General features: G+C 47.1%; 1 protein-coding gene across 4 annotated transcripts in view; it reads right to left on the reverse strand.

The window, feature by feature from the left end:
- Positions 1–23,633, reverse strand: part of LOC140395250 (zinc finger and BTB domain-containing protein 7A-like) — a 319,744-nt gene that overhangs the window by 31,090 nt on the left and 265,021 nt on the right. For all 4 annotated transcript variants that reach the window (XM_072482811.1, XM_072482808.1, XM_072482807.1 and 1 more), the window contains one exon: positions 16,350–17,504. In XM_072482811.1, coding sequence (XP_072338912.1) covers positions 16,350–17,494 — 1,145 coding nt within the window. In that variant the 5' untranslated portion in view covers positions 17,495–17,504. The remainder of the gene's footprint in view (positions 1–16,349; positions 17,505–23,633) is intronic.

Consider the following 23,633-nt stretch of genomic DNA (forward strand, 5'->3'; position numbering starts at 1 on the left):
TTAGAGTTATTGAAGACACCAGACAACAATTCAATCAGGACAATCTCCTAAACCATTCACTCCTCGTGTGCTGGTTCCAGGAACAATCACAAGGCCCCAGGACAGGATGGAATAGATTTGTATGCAAGTGTTAAATAATTTGTTTGCTACAGATCTCAGAACAGGTGGAGGTAAGTTACAAGATAGGACGGTCACATTCATTGTCACTTTGAACAAACTGGAGAAGTCAAATAGCGTGCATGTTACTGGATTGGATAATACTCAAACAGGTTGATAGCTTTGGTCTTGTACTCAACTACAAGACTCAACAGAACTTCCAATCAAGTCAGCAGTGACTGGTACACATGGCGAGACAAATACAAGTCACCTCTCTTCCTTCTTCGCTCCAGTGAGAAAAGCCCTAGCTCCCTCAACCTTTCTTCATAAGACATGCCCTCCAGTCCAGGTAGCATCCTGGTAAATCTCCTCTGTGCCCTCTCCAGAGCATCCACATCTTTCCTAGAATGAGGCGACCAGAACTGGACTCAAAGGGCAACACGGTGGCGCAGTGGTTAGCACTGCTGCCTCACGGCACGGAGGTTCCAAGTTTGATCCCGGCCCTGGGTCACTGTCCGTGTAGAGTTTGCACATTCCCCCCGTGTTTGCGTGGGTTTCGCCCCCACAACCCAAATATGTGCAGGGTAGGTGGGTTGGCCACGCTAAATTGCCCCTTAATTGGAAAAAATGAATTGGGTACTCTAAATTTATTTTTTTAAATGCAAGAGACAAACATCTTCAGCCAGAAGTACCAAATGATTGATCCACCCCAGTTTCCTCCAGAGGTTGTCATCGTCACAAATACCCGTCTTCAGCCAATTCAATTCACTCCATGTGATACCAAGAAACAGCTAAATGCATTACATACACTAAAGGACAGGGATCCAGACTTACTCTAAAGTTGAATATTCGTACTCTAGAACTAGTTGCACCCTAGACAAGCTGTTCCAATACAGATACAAAACTGGGACTTACCCGACAAAGTGGAAAATTGCCCAAGTATGCTCTGGTCACAAAAGAAGCTGGACAAATCCAATCTGGCAAATTACTCTAACCATCAGCAACTGATTGAAGGTGTCAGCCCATGTGCAGCTCCAACTACACTCAAGAAACCCAGTGCCATTCAGGATATCCATTTGGCTGGCACTTCATCCTCTACCTTAAAACAGTCACCTGTCACCATTGGTGCACTGTGGCTGCTGTGACTCCTCCCACCCGGGTATTCTCTCTTCCTTCGGGCAGGAGATACAAAACTCCGAGAACACGCACTGACAGGTTCAAAAACAACAACTTCCCGCTGTTACCAGACTCCTGAATGACCATCTTATGGACTGAACTGATCTCTCCACACATAATAATAATAATCTTTATTGTCACAAGGAGGCTTACATTAACACTGCAATGAAATTATTGTGAAAATCCCCTAGTCACCACATTCCGGCGCCTGTTCGGGTACACAGAGAGAGAATTCAGAATGTCCAAATTACCTAACAGCACGTCTTTCAGGACTTGTGGGAGGAAACCAGAGCACCCGGAGGAAACCCACGCAGACACGGGGAGAATATGCAGACTCCACACAGACAGTGACCCAGCCGGGGACCCTGGCGCTGTGAAGCAACAGTGCTAACCACTGTGCTACTGTGCCGCCCTTAAGCATCTCTACTGAGTAGTACTACACTCTGTACACTTCACCTGATGTCTATGTCTATGTATTTACATTGTGTATCTATTGTATGTCCTATGTTTTTTCATGTATGGGACGATCTGTCTGAACTGTATGCAAACAATACTTTTCACTGTACCTCAGTACACGTGACAATAAACCCAAATCCAAATCTACACGATGCACGGGCGGATTATGGGCAGCACGGTAGCACAAGTGGATAGAACTGTGGCTTCACAGCACCAGGGACCCAGGTTCGATTCCTGGCTGGGTCACTGTCTGCGGAGTCTGCACGTTCTCCCAGCGTCTGCGTGGGTTTCCTCCAGGTGCTCCGGTTTCCTCCCGCAGTCCAAAGACCTGCAGGTTAGGTGGATTGGCCATGATAAATTGCCCTTAGTGACCAAAAAAGGTTAGGAGGGGTTATTGGGTTATGGGGATAGGGTGGAAGTGAGGGCTTAAGTGGGTTGGTGCAGACTCAATAGGCCGAATGGCCTCCTTCTGCACTGTATGCTCTATGTTCACTGCAGCAACTCATCAACTCCTTCGATTGCACATTCTAAACCCCTGACCTCAACCACCGACAAGAACAGCAGCTGCATTGGAATATCACCAAGTTTCCAGCCAAGCCCCACGTCATTCTGATTTGGATATAGATTGCTATTCCTTCATTGTCATCAAGTAAAAATTATGGAATTACCTACCAAATAGCACTGTGAATGTACCTTCATCATGGTGACTGCACCACCATTTCAAGTGAAATTAGGGATGGGTAATAAATCTAGGCTTGCTAACGATGCTCACAACCGGTGAATGACCAAAAAAATCCTACTGCCATTAAAGTTGGGGGGGGGGGGGGGGGGGGGGCGCGGAGAATCCAAGATGTTACCCCATCTTCACCTGTGAAAAGAAAGACTGCATTCTTGGACCCTTCTCTTTTTGGCAGCTTTTCTGTGACCATGTAATGAAGCAACCAGAGTGGTCAGAGAAGCGAGCATCAGTTCTGTACTAAAGGAAAACCATCCAATGTATGGGAGGCTGGAGGTCAAGACTAAGGACCACAAAAAATGTTTTTGGAATCTAATCCCCACTGATATCAGAGGGATTTAAATAAAGTTTAAAAAGTTGTATTTCTATAATACCACTGATGACCTCAGGATATCAAAGCACTGCAGACAATGAAGAACGTTTGAAGCACAGTAACAAATGTAATGTAGGCAGCACGGTAGCTAATTTGCATACAGCAAGCAAAGATAATAATCAGATAATCCATTATAGTATAAACAAATTACTGCGGATGCTGGAATCTGAAACAAAAACAAAATACTGGACAATCTCAGTAGGTCTGACAGCATCTGTGGAGAAAAGGGAACTAACTTTGAGTCTGGATGACTCTTTGTCACAGCTAGAGAGAACAGGAAATGGGGTCAGATTTATACTGTAGTGGGGGGGGGGGTATAAATCTTATCCCATTTCCAGTTAGCTCCCTTTTCACTCCACAGATGGTCAGACCTGCTGAGATTGTCCAGTATGTTCTGTTTTTGTAATCCATTATAGTGATGGGTGCTGAAAGATAATCTAGAGTGGGTGTGCTTCTCTCAATTGTGAGATTGATATTTTTTCACTTGAGAAGACAGATGGGGACTCAGTTTAATGTTGCACCTGAAAGAGAGCGCCTTCAACAGTGCAGCACTCACCCAGTACTGCACTAAACTGCAGCCTGGCTTTTGGGCACAAGTCTCTGGAGCGAGACTTAAAAGCAGAATCTTTTGGTTTTTAAAAAAAATTTAGAGTACCCAATTCATTTTTTCCCAATTAAGGGGCAAATTAGCGTGGCCAATCCACCTACTATGCATATCTTTGGGTTGTGGCGACGAAACCCACGCAAACACGGCGAGAACGAGCAAACTCCACACGGAGAGTGACCTGGGGCCAGGATCAAACCTGGGACTTCGGTGCCGTGAGGCAGCAGTGCTAACCACTGTGCCATCGTGCTGCCCCTAACCATAATTTTTTGACTCAGAAGTGGGAGAGCTGCCCATTGAGCCACAGTTACAACTAATACATAGTGACATAGGAGCAGACCCTTCAGCCCAACCAAAATAAAGTTGGTGTTTATCCTCTATCGCCAGTAGTTTTCACCCCAGTTGCTCACCCTGCTCCTATATACCTTTGGTCCTCCAAATTATTGGACGCTCTCCTATTTTCATATTGTCTGCAAATAACTTCCTCCAAGTTGATTTCCAAATCATCAACATACCCAGAAAACAGAACCCTCCCCGTTCTCCAACACTTGCAACTTTTCCAGATGGAGGCCATGTTGGTGAAGGTGGAAAGGATTGGGCTGATTAGGAATGGCAAACTACAGGTTTACTCTGAGCTGAAGAAGAGAAATGCTCCTCTGGGAGAAAACAAATCCTTTCCAAAGAATCTCAAGCACTATGAAATACAGATGAACTTCTGCCAAGTTGTAGCCAAGGACAGAATGGAATGGATAGATTGCAATCTAATAACATTGGAATGTATTAAAACCAACACTCAGTGGGAATTCCAGGAAATGAGGTTGTCCCAAAGCATTTAGATGGAAGCTGCTACTGTACAGTGATGTGGGTGGGGCCTGAAGGGCCAATCTTAGTTTGATTCTTAACAGGGTTGCTAGAGATCAAAGTTTTAACCAGTCTCGCTACTGCTGTCAGGCTTGATGGAACTACAACTGTAATAATACAACAAGCTTTTCCTAAGCTAGAGACTTCAAACAAAATATCCAAAGTGTTTTATTGAAATTGAAAACAGGACTTCCGGGTGTGGCGATGATCAGCTAAGTCGCACGTTTCGGCACCTCCCATTGAAACGGACTTTTGGGCTCTTATTAGGAGCCCCAACGGCAATTTTTAACGGCCAAAATCATTGTGCGGTGAAATAGGAGGGAATCCCCCTGGATAAATATGGATAAAGGAGAGGATAGCGGCCGGATAGCAGTGGATCCACTGGAGCAGCGGCAAGGAAGGGAAGCTCGAAGCAAGATGGCGTTGGAAGGTGGCTGTTTGGTATGGGGCCCGGAGCAACAAGAGTTCCTGCGGCGCTGTGTGGAAGAGCTGAAGAAGGAGGTGTTGGCCCCGATGCTACAGGCGATTGAAGGGCTAAAGGAGGCGCAGAGGACCCAGGAGTTGGAGCTTCGGGTCGTGAAGGCAAAGGCTGCGGAGAATGAGGATGAAATACAGGGCCTGGTGGGAAGGACAGAGACACACGAGGCACAGCACAAAAGATGTGTGGAGAGGTTGGAAGCCCTGGAGAATAACTCGAGGAGGAAGAATTTAAGAGTCCTGGGTCTTCCCGAAGGCACAGAGGGGGCGGACGTCGGGGCATATGTGAGCACGATGCTTCACTCGCTAATGGGATCGGAGGCCCCGACGGGCCCTTTGGAGGTGGAGGGAGCCTATCGAATTCTGGCGCGAAGACCAAAGGCAGGAGAAATACCTCGAGCCATAGTGGTGAGGTTTCACCGCTACAATGACAGAGAGATGGTTCTAAGATGGGCGAAGAAAACTCGGAGCTGCAGGTGGGAGAACGCGGTGATCCGCGTGTACCAGGATTGGAGTGCGGAGGTGGCGAGAAGGAGGGCAAGTTTCAACCGGATCAAGGCGGTGCTCCACAAAAAGAAGGTTAAATTTGGAATGTTGCAGCCGGCAAGACTGTGGGTCACATACCAAGGGAAGCACCACTACTTTGAGACGGCAGAAGAGGCGTGGACATTCATTGTGGACGAGAAGCTGGAATAGTCTGGCGAGAGAAAAAGCTTCTGTAATAAAGTGGGGTGATTATGTGGGACGAGGAAGGGGAAGGGGGGGGAATTTTTTCAATTTTGTAACTTTTCTCTTTTCCCCTCGTGGGGGAGGGGGGGGGGAATATGGGGAACTGTGGGTGCCGGTGGGAAGGAAAGGGGAAGGAGAAGGGAACTGCGCCATCAGGGGCAGGGCCGAGTGGGAAACGCGGGCTTTGCTCCCGCGCTATTGTAATTGTGACGGGGACGCAGGAAGGAGGGGGCCTCGCACAATGAGGGGCCAAGGACAAACGGGGGAAGCTGAGGTCAGCCAGAGTTTGCTGACTTCTGGGAGCAACATGGGGGGTGCAACTACGCTAGAAAGGGATCTAGCGGAGGGGGGGGGGGGGGGGGGGGGGGGGGGGAGTTAACTGGGTTGCTGCTGCTAAGGGGAAGGAGGAGCTGTTATGGGGCGGGGTGGTCGGGACGGGAGAGCACAGTCGGTGGGATATACGGGTACGTGGGAACCGGGTGAGGAGCTGGGTTAGAAAAGGGGATGGCTAGTCGACATGGGGGGGGGGGGGTAAAGAGCCCCCCAACCCGGTTGATCACGTGGAACGTAAGAGGGCTGAATGGGCCGATTAAAAGGGCACGGGTACTCGCTCACCTAAAGAACTTAAAGGCAGATGTGGTCATCTGAGATGCAGGAGACGCACCTGAAACTGGCAGATCAGGTTAGACTACGTAAAGGATGGGTGGGGCAGGTGTTCCATTCGGGCTTGGATGCGAAGAATAGGGGGGGTGGCTATTTTAGTGGGGAAACGGGTACTGTTTGAGGCAAAGACCATAGTGGCGGACAGTGGGGGTAGATACGTGATGGTGAATCGCAGATTGCAAGGGGAGGCGGTGGCTCTGGTGAACGTATACGCCCCGAACTGGGATGATGTAAACTTCATGAAGCGTATGCTGGGGCGTATCCCGGACCTGGAGGCGGGAAAGCTGGTAATGGGGGGAAGACTTCAATACGGTGCTTGATCCAGGGCTGGACCGGTCTAGGTCTAAGACCGGGAGGAGGCCGGCAGCGGCCAAGGTGCTTAAGGACTTCATGGAGCAGATGGGAGGAGTAGACCCCTGGAGATTTATTAGGCCTAGGAGTAAGGAGTTTTCATTTTTCTCCCATGTTCACAAGGTGTATTCACGGATAGACTTTTTTGTCCTGGGAAGGGCACTGATTCCGAAGGTGACAGGGACGGAGTACATGGCCATAGCCATTTCGGACCACGCTCCACATTGGGTAGATCTGGAGGTAGGAGAGGAAAAGGAGCAGCACCCACTCTGGAGATTGGATATGGGGTTGTTGGCGGATGAGGGGGTATGTCTAAGGGTGAGGGGGTATATCAAAAGGTACCTGGAGCTTAATGATAACGGAGAGGTCCAGGTGGGAGTGGTCTGGGAGGCGCTGAAGGCGGTGGTCAGAGGGGAACTGATATCCATAAGGGCCCATAAAGAGAAGCAAGAGAGCAAAGAAAGGGAGCGACTGTTGAGAGAACCTCTGAGGGTAGACAGGCAATATGCAGAGGCTCCGGAGGAGGGACTGTACAGTGAAAGACAAAGGCTACATATGGAATTTGACCTGCTGACCACGGGCAAGGCAGAAGCAGTGGAGGAGGGCACAGGGAGCACAGTATGAGTATGGAGAGAAGGCGAGCCGGTTACTGGCCCAACAACTGAGGAAGAGAGGAGCGGCGAGGGAGATAGGTGGGGTGAGGGATGAGGAAGGCGAGATGGAACGGGGAGCGGAGAGGGTGAACGGGGTGTTTAAGGCATTCTACGAGAGGCTGTATAAGGCTCAGCCCCCGGAAGGGAAGGAGGGAATGATGCATTTCCTAGATCGGCTGGAATTCCCGAAGGTGGAGGAGCAGGAGAGGGCGGGACTGGGAGCACAGATTGAGGTGGAGGAGGTAGTAAAGGGGATTGGGAGCATGCAGGCGGGGAAGGCCCCGGGACCGGATGGGTTCCCGGTGGAATTTTATAGGAAATACATGGACCTACTGGCCCTGCTTTTGACGAGAACCCTTAATGAGGCCAGGGAAAGGGGGACGTTGCCCCCGACTATGTCGGAGGCGACGATATCGCTACTCTTAAAGAAGGAAAAAGACCCGCTGCAGTGCGGGTCTTACAGGCCTATTTCCCTCCTGAACGTGGATGCTAAGCTCCTGGCCAAGGTGATGGCGACAAGGATAGAGGATTGTGTCCCGGGGGTGGTCCACGAGGATCAAACTGGGTTCGTTAAGGGGAGACAGCTGAACGCGAATATAAGGAGGCTGCTAGGGGTGATGATGATGCCCCCGCCGGAGGGGGAGACGGAGATAGTGGTGGCGATGGACGCTGAGAAAGCATTTGACAGAGTGGAGTGGGACTACCTATGGGAAGTGTTGAGGAGATTTGGTTTTGGAGAGGGGTTTATTGGATGGGTGCAGCTGCTATGTAGGGCCCCGGTGGCAAGTGTGATCACGAACAGGCAGAGGTCCGACTACTTCCGTCTTTATAGAGGGACAAGACAGGGGTGTCCCCTGTCTCCGTTGCTGTTTGCATTGGCGATTGAGCCGCTGGCCATAGCACTGAAGGGCTCTAGGAAGTGGAGGGGAGTACTCAGGGGAGGAGAAGAACACCGGGTATCATTGTATGCAGATGATCTATTGCTGTATGTTGCGGACCCAGTGGAGGGGATGCCTGAGATAATGTGGACACTCAGGGAGTTTGGGGAATTTTCGGGGTACAAATTGAATATGGGGAAGAGTGAGTTGTTTGTGGTGCATCCGGGGGAGCAGAGCAGGGGAATAGATGATTTACCGCTGAGGAGGGTAACAAGAGATTTCCGGTACTTAGGGATCCAGATAGCCAGGAACTGTGGAACCCTACATAGGTTTAATTTAACACGATTGGTGGAACAGATGGAGAAGGATTTTAAGAGATGGGACATGGTGTCCCTGTCACTGGTGGGCAGGGTGCAGGCGGTCAAAATGGTAGTCCTCCCGAGATTTATTTTTGTGTTCCAGTGCCTACCGGTGATGGTTACGAGGGCTTTTTTCAAAAAAATTGAGAAGAGTGTTATGAGCTTTGTGTGGGCTGGGAAGACCCCGAGAATGAGGAGGGTTTTTTTGCAGCGTAGCAGGGATAGGGGGGGACTGGCACTGCCGAGCTTAAGTGATTATTATTGGGCCGCCAATATCTCAATGGTGTGTAAGTGGATGGGAGAAGGGGAGGGAACGACGTGGAAGAGACTGGAAATGGCGTCCTGTAAAGGAACCAGCCTACAAGCATTGGCGACGGCGCCATTGCCGTTCTCCCCGAAGAAATACACCACAAGTCCAGTGGTGGTGGCAACGCTGAAAATTTGGGGGCAGTGGAGACGGCATAAGGGAATGACGGGTGCCTCGGTGTGATCCCCGATAAGGAATAATCATAGGTTTGTCCCGGGGAGAATGGGGGATTTAGAACATGGCAGAGAGCAGGGATTGTGCAACTGAGGGACCTGTTCCTAGACGGGACGTTTGCGAGTCTGGGAGCGCTGACGGAAAAATACGGGTTGCCCCAGGGGAATGCATTTCGGTATATGCAATTGAGGGCTTTGTGAGGCAACAGGTGAGGGAATTTCCGCAGCTCCCGACGCAGGAGATTCAGGATAGAGTGATTTCGGGGACATGGGTGGGGGATGGCAGGGTGTCAGATATATACAGGGAAATGAGAGACGAGGGGGAGATCATGGTGGATGAGCTGAAGGGAAAATGGGAAGAAGAGGTGGGGGAAGAGATCGAAAAGGGGCTGTGGGCAGATGTCCTACGCAGAGTAAACTCTTCGTCCTCGTGTGCCAGGCTTAGCCTGATACAATTCAAGGTCTTGCACAGGGCGCACATGACCGGAGCAAGGCTCAGTAAATTTTTCGGGGTAGAGGATAGGTGCGGGAGATGCGCGAGAAGCCCAGCGAACCACACCCACATGTTTTGGTCATGCTCGGCACTGCATGGGTTCTGGGTGGGGGTGGCAAATGTGCTATCGAAGGTGGTGGGGGTCCGGGTCGAGCCAAGCTGGGGGTTGGCTATATTCGGGGTTGCAGAAGAGCCGGGAGTGCAGGAGGTGAGAGAGGCTGATGTTTTGGCCTTTGCGTCCCTAGTAGCCCGGCGAAGGATATTGTTAACGTGGAAGGAAGCTAAACCCCCGAGCGTGGAGGCCTGGATAAACAACATGGCAGGATTTATAAAACTGGAACGGATAAAGTTCGCACTAAGAGGTTCGGCTCAAGGGTTCACCAGGCGGTGGCAACCGTTCAGTGACTATCTCGCAGAACGATAAAGGAAATGGGAAGGTAACAGCAGCAACCCAGGGGGGGGGAGGGGGGGGAAAGAGGGCTCGGGTGGGTCCTCAGGGGTGTTTTTGTATGGATAGGATATGTATATTGGCTTGTTTGACGTTATTATTTGGGAGAGTTAATATTTTGTTATGGCAGTTGCCATTTAGTTTATATATTATTTATTTAATTGTTAAAAACGGTCACTATTATTTATTTATATTGTTTTATTGTTGTAAAAGGGGAAAAGATTTTTGTACTGTTTTGTTTGGCCGAAATTTTTTTTGAATAAAATACATTAAAAAAAAGAAATTGAAAACAGCACTTTAATTTTTTTTTAAATCTCCTTTCTCTAACTTTTACTCTTTCCATCTTACCCGATCTTCCTCTCATCACCCTCTCTCCTGAAATTGCATTAACCAAAGCAAGGACATCATTCAGAATATGGTGATACTCAAACGATTGGATTGAACTCACTCTTCAGACGATTTTGCTTCCTTTTTCAGACAACTTGTCTTTGACTGATGAGACCCTCTCCTAAACCTCAACAACATTTATTTATGTAGCATCTTTAACGTATTAAAATAAGACATGATCAAACATATTATAAAACAATGGCCTCCTTCGGCACTGAAGGGATTCTAGATATTCTATAGTTTCCAGATGACCAATGACGCAGTCAAATAGGTATCGTAGCATCCCTACAGTGCAGAAGGAGCCATTCAGCCCATCGAGTCTGTACCAACTGTCTGAAAGAGCACCCTACCTAGGCCCAAACTCCACCCATCCTCATAACCCCACCTAGGGCCAATTTAGCATGGCCAATCCACCTAACCTGTACACATTTGAACTGTGGGAGGAAACTGGAGCACCCAGAGGAAACCCACACAGACATGGAGAGAAAGTGCAAACTCCACACAGCCACCTGAGGTCGGAATCGAACCCGGGTCTCCGGTGCTGTGAGGCAGCACAGTGCTAACCACTGTGCCACTGAGCCGCTCTCGGGTAGGTTTTAAGGAGCTTCTTAAAGGGAGAAAGGTGGAAATTCTGAGAAATTGAAAGAGAAAATTCCAGAGTTCATGGCCTTAGCAGATGAAGGTATGGCCAGCCAGCAATGGTGAAAGTATCAAGATCAGGGATGCTCCACGGCTAGAATTAGATGAGCACAGGTACCTCACAGGATTGTGGAGCTGGAAGAGATTATGGAGATGGGCCACAGAGGGATTTCAAAACAACGATCAGAATTTTAAAATCAAGGCATTGCATGACTGGGAGCCAATGTAGGGTGACAAGCACAGGCGTAATAGGTAAAGGCTCCTGGTGCTCATAAGGACATGGCCATCAGATGAGCTGAGGGAGGGGCGAGGTTGGGTGGTGGAAGGTGGAAATAGTCAGCCTTGGTGATTGTGAAAAAGCTCGCCTCAGGGCCAAATATGGCATCAAGGTTGTGAATTGTCTGGTTCAAACTCAGGTCTGCCAGGAAGAGGAAGAGGAATGGAGTTGGTGGCTACAAATGGAATGTTGGGTGGGGGCTGAAGGTAATGGCTTCAATCTTCTCAATGTTGAGATGAAATTCTGTTCATCCAGTACTGGATATGGAGATAAGTTGTTTGATAATTTAGTGGAAGAATCAAGAGAGGTAGCGGTGAGGTAGGACTGGTTGTCGTCAGCATCCATGTGGAAATGAATGTTGTGCTTTTGGATAATGTTGCTGAGGGGGCAACCTGCAGATGAGAAATAGGAATGGGATGAGAACTCGGATAAAAGCCATGTAGAATGGCAGAAACTCATTGCAAAAATTCAATGGAGTTCTGGGAAAGAATTTGGAGGTGACACGTTCAAGGATTTTGGTCAGAAAAGAAAGGTTGGCTATTGGCTTGCAAGGTTGGTGGGACCAAGGTGTGGTTTGATTAAGAGGGGGTGATGAATGACAGGTTTAAAAGGCGAGAGGGACAGTACCTGAAGAGAAAGATTGGTTAACCACATCAATCAATATGGATGTCGGAAGGGGAAGTTGGGTGATAAGCAGTTTAGTGGGAATAGGGTCAAGGGAGAAGGAGGTGGGTTTTATGGACAAGAGAGAAGGCATGAGGGGAGATGGAGAAAAATTAGAAAAATATGAAAGATCTGGGCTAGGGCAGGAGAACCGTTGGAGGCTCGTGGCAGGGAAGAAAATATCAGAGTCAGTTGATCCAAATAGTCTTGATCTCGAGTTACAAAAGGATCCAGGAGCTCTTCACACTTACGGTTGGAAGGGAGGGTGGAGAGACAGGGGAGTGGGATTTGTAAAAGACTCTAAGAATCAGATTGGAAACAGCTCATTATTATTAAAATTCAATTTTCTCTTATCTCAAGAGTAGCCGAATCATCCTAAATCTGCACTTGGAGGAAATGATGATGTTGCAAGAATCAGAATCCCTACTGTGCAGGAGGAGGCCACTTGGCCCATCGAGTCTACACTGACACTTCGAAAGAATACCCTACCTCTGCCCAATCCCTCACCCTACCCCTACAACCCCACCCAACCGTTGGTTACTAAGAGGCAATTTAACATGGCCAATCCACCTAACAAGCATATCTTTGGGTGGAAACCAGATCACCTGGAGGAAACCCACGCAGAGTGAGTGGGGAGAATGAATTGGAACAGTGGTTAGCACTGCCGTTTCACAGCGCCAGGGACCTGGGTTCAATTCCGGCCTTGGGTGACTGTGTAAAGTTCGCAATTTCTTACTGTGTTGCGTAGATTTCTTCCGACACTCCAAAGATGTGTGGGTTAGGTGGATTGGCAACGCTAAATTGCCCCTTAATGTGCAGATTAGGTTACGAGGATAGGGTGGGGTGGATGGGGGAGTGTAAATGGGTAGAGTGCTCATTCGAATAGTTGAATAGCCTCCTTCTACACTGTAGGGATTCTACGATTCTATGAACGTGCAAACTCCATACAGACAGTCCCCCAAGGCCAGAATTGAACCTGGGTCCCTGGCGCTGTGAGGCATCAGTGCTAACCACTGTGCCACCGTGCCGCTAGAGTGGAGGGCTTTCTAGATCGGTGAATTATGATGGACCAAATCACCTCCCTCATCCTTATTTTTCTGGTCTGGTGGTCCAGAAGTAGATAGATAGAACAGTAATGTCACGTCGAGAGTAGATGAGAGATGGTAATTCCTTTGGATCTCTTCTCTTTCCTGCCCTGCTTCCCCAGGGCTTGTGACAATTTGGTACTGCTCTCTCCCTCTCTCGTCAGGTACCATGCCATGTCGACCCTGGATCAATTTTTCTTTGGAGGAATGGACCGTCTTCATTTATGGTACATTCACCCAGTTTCCAAGGCTCTTAGAAAGATCACTCTTGGTCTACCTTGATCTCTTTTACCATTGATCTTTCCCATCAGCATCAGACTTTCCAAATCACAATTTCGTATTACATGCCCAAGAAGTCCCAACGGTCTCTTCCTGATCTTGGTCAGTGGAGTTGGTCTCAGATTTTACGAGCACGTCCACGGTTTCTTCATAATTTTCCTCAAAAATCACACCACGGGCAGCAGGGTGGCGCAGTGCTGCCTCACAATGCCGAGGACCCGGATTCGATCCTGGCCCCGGGTCACCGTCCGTGTGGAGTTTGCACATTCTCCCAGTGTCTGCGAGGGTCTCACCCCCACAACCCAAAAAGATATGCAAGATAGGGGAATTGGCCACTCTAAATTGCCCCTTAATTGGAAAATAAGAATTGGGTACTCTTTAAAAAAAACTACAACTCAAAGTCATCTCTATATTGCTTCACTGCACGGTCTACAGCGATTCAAAATACTACAGGTGGCAATCAAGGCGGATTTTTAAAATAACTAAAGGAATAAGACAGCAATAAAAATTTCATACTTATGACCAAAGACAGAAATAGTTAAACTGTAAGCATTTCCACTGAAAGGGAAGAGTGAATACAATGCATTATTTCAGCTTACAATCCACTCACTGCGTACCAACAATCTGAAAATGTTCCTTTCCTAGTTTGTGATGTCAGTAGAAAAATCAACTGGACCTGTTTATATTAAAACAGCTGCTGTAAAATCCAGTGCACAAGTTGCACCTCAATGCAACTCATAAACCTTCAGGGAATAGCAGCTGCACCAGAGCAAGTTATTGTTCCAACATACCAGTCTCAAGTGTGACGTACACACTTTATTTTTAAAGCACACCAAGAAACACAAGAACACGACAATCACCCAAACCAGCCTACTGTAAATACCTACTTCAACAATGCAGCCGCGCATTACTTCCACAGATGGTTATGATAAGCCTGTATAAAACACTAGTTTGGCCTCAACTGGCGTATTGTCCATTGGGTGTTCTGGGCATCACACTTTAGGAAAGATGTGAAGGCATTAAAGAGGGCAGGAAAGATTCACAAGAATGGTTCCGGGTGCTGGGGATGTGGAACTTCTCAGTTACGTAGAAAGATCAGAGAAGTGGGGACTGTTCTCCTTGGAGAAGAAGGTCGAGAGGAGTTTTAATAGAGCTATTCAAAATCATAAGGGAGCTAGACAGAGTAAATAGGGAGAAACTGTTTCCATTTGTGGAAAGATCGAGAACCAGAGAGCACAGATTTAAGGTAATTGGCAAAAGAAGAAAAGGCTATAGGAGGAAAATCTTTTTCATGCAGTGAGTGGTTAGGATCAGGCGTTTACTGGAGTGTGTGGTGGAGGCAGGGTCAATGGTGGCTTTTAACAAGGGAATTGGGTTGTTATCTGAAAAGGAAAGGGCAACACGATGGCGCAGTGGTTAGCATTGCTGCCTCACGGCGCTGAGGTCCCAGGTTCGATCCCAGCTCTGGGTCACTGTCCGTGTGGAATTTGCACATTCTCCCCGTGTTTGCATGGGTTTCACCCCCACAACCCAAAGATGTGTAGGATAGGCGGATTGGCCACACTAAATTGCCCCTTAATTGGAAAAAATGAATTGGGTACTCTAAATTTGTTTAAAAAAAGAAAGGGAAAGATTTGCAAAGCTACAGGAAAACGGCAGGGGAATGGCACTAGGTAAATTCCTCCTTCAGAGAGTCAACACAGACATGTTGGGCTGAAGGGCCTCCTTTGCTGTAACCATCCTTTGATTTGTTCAGCCCAGAATAATGTGTTTAAATCTGTGCTGTAAAATTTTGTCAGTGTTGCCGTGGAGTTCTGTTAGCGGACACAATTGATTTTTGTGACAAATCCAACAAGTTCTCATCAGGTAATTAGTGAATGACTGTTACAAAACTTTCCTCTCACCGTGCTTTGTACATTTCCAGATTAGTTTATTTTTATTTGTCCTTGGGATGTTTGTGTCGCTTGCAAGGCAGCATCGATGGGCCATGTTCCCCATGCCCAATGGGTGGTGAACCACATTTTGACTTATCAGTAGTGGTTCAATACAACAGAGGGCCATTTCAGAGGGCAGTTAAAAATCAATTGCAGAGTAGGGAATAATAATAATCTTTATTAGTATCACAAGTAGGCTTACATTAACAGTGCAATGAAGTTACTGTGAAAATCCCCTAGTCGCCACACTCTGGCGCCTTTTCGGGTACACTGAGGGAGAATTCAGAATGTCCAATTCACCTAACAGCACATCTTTCGGGACTTGTGGGAGGAAACCAGAGCACCCAGAGGAAACCCACGCAGACACAGGAAGAACGTGCAGTCCGCACAGACAGTGACCCAAGCCGGGAATCGAACCTGGGGCCCTGGCGCTGTGAAGCAACAGTGCTAACCACTGCGCTACCTTGCCACCGTAAAAAAGAACGTCAGATCTCCTTTCCTGAAGGACATTAGTGAACAAGGTGGGTTTTAATGACATTTTGGGTAATTTCATGATCATTATTAATGAGACAAGCATTTTATTCCAGATTTATTCATCATAATGTAAGTTTAAAATGTGATGAGAGTGGAACCCATGTCTCCACAGCATTAGTCCAGGCACTAGGATTGCTCGTCTGGTAACGTCCACTATGCTACTCTTCCCCCTCAGTGATTGTTTCTTATTTGTGAGATGCATTCAGCCCGAATTCACACCAATGCTGACTAGTATTGTGATTGAGGCAGGCCATGGAAGCTTGAAGTATTAATGTTGGCTGCATTGGAGAATACTATGATGGTATTTAAATTGATGGTCACAATGTGTTATGCAAAATGTTGGTGTAGCTCTGCTCATAGATATTGTGGGCCATTTCAGATATACCTCGTGTGTTAACTGGTGGCAGCAATTGAAATACGATAACTCTGTATTGCTTCAATACGTCCAGGCCCTGGACTAGCGTCAGAGCTTTGGCCCCTTGCCTGAAAACAAGTCAATCCAGGGAGTAGCTGAGTCACGTTGTCCAGACTCGATCCCTACTCTGTGCTGAGGCATATAATCTCAGCCAACTGAAGTTCCACAACTGGTACAGGGAGAAGATCTGAAAAGTTGCTGCTCTAAATTATCATAAACCATTAAAAAAAAAGACAAATGGAAAAAGGAGAAAAGATGACATGAGTTAATAAACTCAACATTTACAATAATATATTCATCTACCTTGTGAAGCGGACATTGCAGATGTTACACTCATATGGTTTTTCTCCTGTGTGAGTCCTGATGTGACGTGGCAGTTTTCCTGCTCCCTGAATCACCTTCTCACAGATTGGACACTTCTGGAATGCCTTTGCTCTCACTTTTTTCTCGCTCTTCTTGGACCAGGAAGAGTAGCCTTCACCGTCGAAGGTAGGGTTGAAAAAGTTCAAGTATGAATCAAAGTCATGCTCTTCTTTCACTAAGTTCTTGTCGTATGTTTCATCGACTGAGTTTATAATCTGCTCAAGGAAGGCTCGAGATGAAATGGGTTCCTCTTCTTCCTTGTTTATCTCCTGTTTTACCTCTTCAGTTGGGGTATAATTTGGATGCATAGCCAGCTCTTGGTGTTCTAGAAGCCCTTCTTCCTCGTGGAGATGGAAGTCAGAATAATCTCCATTCTGTGAGGGGGAAAATGAAGGGCCAGTGACATCCTCCCTCTTAAGCCACAGCATGGATTTGTCCATGGTTTGGGTTGGCTGGTCATTTGATGCCACCTCTGGATAAACTCCTCGCGCCTTTTGTGCTAGCTCTTCACTAACTCCATTTTTAAAGTGTGCTCTTGGAAGGTCTTTCAGTTCAAGACCTGCCCATTGGCTGTCAACATGGCCATTGGCTGGACTGCTTTGGAAGTACTCTAGATATTCTTTTGCTTTAAGGAGGTTTTTCTGATCAATTTGATCTACGTAATCTGCTATCTCCTTGCTGGCTAGAGCATTTGAGACAAGGAGATCATGGCAAACATTGCTCACACATTGGATCTCCAGCAGCCTCGCCGCATTTAAAATCTCATTTACATTCGAAGTGCTTATAGTCAGGGTTGCCGTGTACGCAAACTCCAACAGTGCCGAGAGCGCTTCTGCCGTGACAAAGTCTATTTCGTAAACATTCTGTTGGTCCACGATGGCCCCCAATGTGAAGAGCTTTTTGAAGTAATGACTGCAGGCTGCAAGGACAGATCGATGGGTCCGAAATTCCTGACCATCCACTATGATGATAACATCACAGAGATAACCATAGTTCCTCTGCTCATTAAGACTACTGAGAATTTCGCTGCTGTGATCTGGGAATGGGATACCTATAGGGCCATCTACTCCATTGGCCATTTTCATGGACAAAAGTCTGCAAGGGAAACAAAATAGGAAAAGTATTAGCAGCATAATTGTGGTCACATTCAACAATAAAAATACTAACTGATAAAATGGCTAATAAAAAAGAAAGAACATTTGCATATCAGCTTTCACAATTTCAGGAAGCCCCAAATGCTCAACAGCCAGTGAAGCATTTTGAAGTGTAATCTTTATTGCAAAGTAGGAAATGACAGCAAGTTAATGTGATCATGGCCTGTTTTAATGATGCTGATTGAGGGGAGAATATTTGTCAGGATGATGGGAGAACTCCCTTACTCTTCAAGTAGTGGCTTGGGACCTGTACATCTACCAGAAAGGGCAGGCCTTGATTTTTTAAAATTCATTTTTTCCAATTAAGGGGCAATTTGGCGTGGTCAATCCACCTACCCTGCACATTTTTGGATTGTAGGGTCGAAACCCACGCAAACACAGGGAGAATTTGTAAACTCCACACGGACAGTGACCTAGAGCCGGGATCGAACCTGGGACCTCGGCACCGTGAGGCAGCAGTGCTACGCACTGCGCCACCAGGTAGGCCTGGATTTAACCTGTCATAGAAAAGACACCACCTTCGACAGTGCAGCATCCCTCAGAACACCACTGTTGTACCAGGCTAGATTATAACCTCGCAACCTTTTGAATAAGAAGTTGAATTACTACCATCTGAGCCATGGCTGAACCTGTAAATGTCTTGTAATAGATTGCAGTATTGCACACTAATGGATTCAGAAAGGCCCAAACGTTCAGAAATTATAGAAGAGGCAGAACAGGTGACTTGTGGTGACTTCAGAATGTGGGAGTTCCTGGACACCGATGTGTTCCAGGCTTGAGGAGTTTTTCGCAGTCACTGAGTTAGATGCTGAGCTGCAGCCACTGAGATATCACGAAGAGGAGAAAGTTACTGGGACAATTTTTACCAGGAGGGAGTACATCCCTTAGGTGGGGGTCTTCCAATTTGGCCAGTGGTCAGGGAGCAGTAGGCTGTGACCATGAGTAAGACAGGTATGGGGACACAGAAGGTAGAAGTGGAGGAGCCACAGCCTCTGCAGTTGTCCAGCAGGTTTGAGGTGCTTGAAACCTGTATGGAGGGAAGTGGATGCTGCAGAGTGGCTATGACACTAAGGTACAGGAAGCCATTCATTCCCCTACTAGCGGTAGTAGGGAATAGATATAGTTCTCTGCAACCGCAAGCAAGAGTTCAGACGGCCGTATTGACTGATAGGTTCCAAGCTTCGGGACATCTGCTCTGAGCTGAGAGAAACATGCAGTGGAAGGGGGAGGATTTAATGGTCATGATCCACATTAGGTACCAATGACATAGGTAGAACTAGGAAAGAGGGAGTATGAGTGGCTCGGGATAAATTGAAGTAAAAAGTAGTACATCAAAAAGGTAATAATCGCAGGAGTATTATCTGAGCCACGAGCACACTGGCATGGGGTAAATAAGATTAAGGAGTTGACTGTGTGGCTCAAAGATTGGTGTGGGAGAAATTGGTTTCAATTCATGGGGCACTGGCACCAGTGCTGGGGAGAGTGGGAGTTGTACCATTGGGATTGTCTTCATTGGAATCATGCTGGGACCAGTGTTTTGGCAAGTCATATAACTAGGGTAGTAAAGGGGGCTTTAAACTAAATAGTGGGGGCAAGGGATCAAGTGTGGGAAGATGTGATCAATTAAAGAGAAAAGATAAGGCAAGAGAGCAAGATAGCAAGAGAAGAAATGATAGATCAAAACGTGGCAGGATCGGGACTGATCATACAAACTTAAGAGTGCATCAGCAGACTAAGCCAGTGATTGCAATAATGGTAAAAATAGAGTTAGAAATGGGCAGCACGGTGGCGTAGTGGCTAGCACTGCTGCTTCCTGGCGCTGAGGACTCGGGTTCAATCCCGGCCCCGGGTAACTGCCTATGTGGAGTTTGCACATTCTCCTTGTCTGTATAGGTCTTGCTCCCACAACCCAAAAAGATGTGCAAGCCAGGTGGATTGGCCATGCTAAATTGCTCCTTAATTGAAAAAAAAAAGGATTGGATACTCTTAAGTTATAATCTTTGTATACGGATGAGCATAATATTCATTATAAAACAAATGAAGTGACATGCAAATAGAAATATGTATGATCTGATAGCTATTTCAGAGATATGGATAACAAAGGTTAGGAGCTGAATATTTAAGGCTGCATGACATTTTGGAAGGACAGGAATCTAGGAAAACGTAGAGGAGTATCTCTGTTCATTAAGGATGACATGAGTACAATAGAGAGAGAGAGGGAGAGAGAGATTACCCAAGATCTAAAGATCAAAATGTAGAATCAGTTTGGATAGCAATATGAAATAGTAAAGGTAGGAAGTCACTTGTGGGAGTAGTTTGGGTAAGGTAAAGTTGCCACAGCTCCAAATGACTTTCCCCTTTGAGGGGGGAGAGCTGAGGATCACCACACCTCAGACGAGGGGGGAGCTTGAGAAGGCGGGCCTTCATGACTAACCTCAGCTGGTACAGGAATTGAACCCACGCTGCTGGCCTTGCTCTTCATCACAAACCAGCTGTCTAGCCAAGTGAGCTAAACCCCATCTCTTATGGAACCCCCTCCCCCTCCCCCCCCCACCACCATTCATGCTCCTCAGACCAAATTTCACCTTTTCCAAGTGCAAGAACCCAATTACATCCCCCAGCCACACCGAGGCACAGGGTGGAGAAAACTGATCTCACGCCTGCAGGCGATCAACGAAGCGAAGGCTAAAACATCTGTCCCTACTCCAGTCTGCAGCTCCGGCAAGTCCGACACCCTGAAAATGCAGGCTGGACTCTAAGGCCACATGCAAGATCGGCAACATGTTTGAGAAGTTCATAAGATACAAGAGCAGAATTAGGCCATTTGGCTCATCAAGTCTGCTCTGCCATTCAATCATGGCTGACACGTTGTAAATCCTGCCCATTGTGGGCGGGGTAAATTTTTAGAAAATCTGCATATTAAAGCGAGACAGCTAGTCTTTAATGTTCAGATTCCCGAGGTACCCGAGGCATGGGATCTATCTCCTTTGCCTCGGAGACCTCGGGCGAGCGCCGTTCAGGACTTGTCTGCACAAATGAGGACCAGACTGAACTGCACTCATATGGGTCTCCCAGGGGATCAGAGGCCCCTAGGTGCATGGCCTTTGGGCAAGGTGATACTCTGGTGCTGCCTGGGCATGCTAGCACTGCCAAGGGCCAAGCTGGCATTTTTTGTGTGGTGACGATCCGGCTAGAGTGCCCATATTGTGTTGGGGCTCGGGGAGTCTCCCAGCTTCTATCGGCCATGCAATGCCGTGGCACGCTGCTTTTCGGGTGCAGTGTGACTGTAAAAGTGCACCCTAGAACTAGGAGGTTAAAAATAATGGGCCTCGCATTGAAGATGGAGATTGAAGAGAATATTTTCTCTCCAAGGGTTATCAATTTGTGGGATTCTCTTTCCAGAGCGATGGAATCAAGGTCATTGGATATTTTTACGGCTGAATGAGATGAAATCCTCATTTGAATACTGCGATATCCATGTGAACATAAATACATTTCTCACCAATATAAAGAAATCACCTTCACAGGATTGTACGCATTAGAAGAGGAGCCTAGTTTAGAAAAGCTAGCATTGCAAAAACATTTCATGTAGACGGTGCTCCATTAAGTCCTTCCAAAGCAGTCTGTTTGAAATAACCTTGATGTGGAGATGCCGGCGTTGGACTGGGGTGAGCACAGTAAGAAGTCTTACAACACCAGGTTAAAGTCCAACAGGTTTGTTTCGATGTCACTAGCTTTCGGAGCGCTGCTCCTTCCTCAGGCTCCTTCCTTCACCTGAGGAAGGAGCAGCGCTCCGAAAGCTAGTGACATCGAAACAAACCTGTTGGACTTTAACCTGGTGTTGTAAGACTTCTTACTGAAATAACCTTAACAGGCTTGCAACTGCCACCTTGCTCAATACTGGGGAGTGATTGGTTTCAGAATAACTCCCTTTTGACAGAGAAGCTATCGCACCAAGGTAACACATCATCCAAAACAAATGACCACACACCTCAGGAAGAAAGTTGTTTGAGGAATTCAAAACTTAACACCATCTTTGACCGGTCTTATTTGTTCTGATGTTTTTCGACAGTGAATGGAAACAACTCATTTGTTCTCTTTTCAAAAGGCCTCAAAGTGCCTTTCAATAATAAATGTCACGCAGGGTTAGACTGCGGTGTTTGCAAGTGTTGACAAAAAATATCTTTTCGCTGCATTAAAAAAAAAAGTGTTGCAAGTCAGTCGATTCATCTCCAGGCTGATGATTAATTTGAATTCTGCTCTCAATCTTTTACTGTCCAGCCCTCAACTGAATCAAGTGCTGTCCATTGCTGATACTTAAAAGCTATACCATGTAGTGTTACCCACGTTGATGAGCTCTGCTCTCGAAGAAAAATAATATTCTCCTAGGAAGTGATTTTTCGGAAATTGTTGCAAACTCTATTCCTTGAACAGGGTGCACCAATCATTCTGTAACAAATGACTGTCACAGACAGGTAGATTTAGAATCATAGAATTTACAGTGCAGGAGGCCATTCAGCCCATCAAGTCTGCACCGGCCTTGGAAAGAGCACCCTACTTAAGCCCACATCTCTACCCTATCCCCGTAACCCAGAAACCCCACTTAACTTTAAAAACAAAATTTTAAAACAAAACTAGCAAATTACTTGTGGCACACTACGTATGGCAAACTGATGAATACTAGTTTATTTTTAATACAAGGTAATGCTGGTACTGCATTGGGTGAAGTCATTCAGAAACCTGCTCCACAGAGCCACTGAATGGTCAAAGCATACAACTGCATCCCGACAGTGGACAGAGCCATAACAAGCCATAAGACATAGTATAAAAATAATAATAATCTTTATTAGTATCACAAGTAGGCTTACATTAACTCTGTAAAACGTTACTGTGCAAATCTCCGCGTCGCCACACTCCGGTGCCTGTTCGGATACACTGAGGGAGAATTCAGAATGTCCAATTCACCTAACATGCACGTCTTTCGGGACTTTGTGGGAGGAAACCGCAGCACCCGGAGGAAACCCACGGAGGCACGGGGAGAACGTGCAGACTCTGCACAGACAGTGACCCAAGCCAGGAATTGAACTATGGTCCCTGGTGCTGTGAATCAACCGTGCTAAGCACTGAGCGACCTAGGAACAGAATTAGGCCATTCGGCCCATCGAGTCTGCTCCGCCATTCAATCGTGGCAGATTTGTTTCTCATCCCCATTCTCCTGCCTTCTCCCCGTAACCCCTAATCCCCTTATTAATTAAGATCCTATCGATCTCTATCTTAAAGACACTCATGTGACGTTCCCCACAGCCTTCTGTGGCAACAAGCTCCACAGATTCGCCACCCTCTGCCTGAAGAAACACCCCCTCATCACAGTTTAAAAGGATCGTCTCTCGAGTCTGAGGCTGTGCCCTCAGGTTCTACTCATGGAAACAGCCTCTCCATGTCCAGTCAGCCTCTCAGAATTCTGTAAGTTTCAATGTGATCCCCCTCATCCTTCTAAATTCCATCGAGTACAGATCCAGAGTCCTCAACCGTTCCTCATATGACAAGTCCTTCATTCCCAGGATTATTCTTGTGAACCGCCTCTGGACCCCCTCCAAGTCCAGCACATTCTTCCTTAAGATACAAGGCCCAAAACCTGACCAGAGCTGTATACAGCCTCAACAGTCCATCCCTGCGTTTGCATTCTAGCCCTCTTGAAATGAATGCTAACATTGCATTTGCCTTCCAAACTGAACCTGCACATTAACCTTAAGAGAATCCCATGGACGGCACGGTGGCGCAGTGGTTAGCACTGCTGCCTCACGGTGCTGAGAACCCAGGTTTGATCCCGGCCCTGGGTCACTGTCCGTGTGTAGTTTGCACATTCTCCCAGTGTCTGCGTGGGTTTCACCCACCGCATCCCAAAGATGTGCAGGGTATGTAGGTGGATTGGCCATGCTGAATTGTCCCTTAATTGGAAACAAAAAGAATTAGGTACTCTAAATTAATTTTTAAAACCTTAAGAGTTCTCTAAAGTCCCTTTATGCCTCGGATTTCCGAAGCCTTTCCCCATGTAGAAAATAGTCTATGC

The sequence above is a fragment of the Scyliorhinus torazame genome, chromosome 18, assembly GCF_047496885.1.
Source record: "Scyliorhinus torazame isolate Kashiwa2021f chromosome 18, sScyTor2.1, whole genome shotgun sequence".
NCBI lineage: Eukaryota > Metazoa > Chordata > Chondrichthyes > Carcharhiniformes > Scyliorhinidae > Scyliorhinus > Scyliorhinus torazame.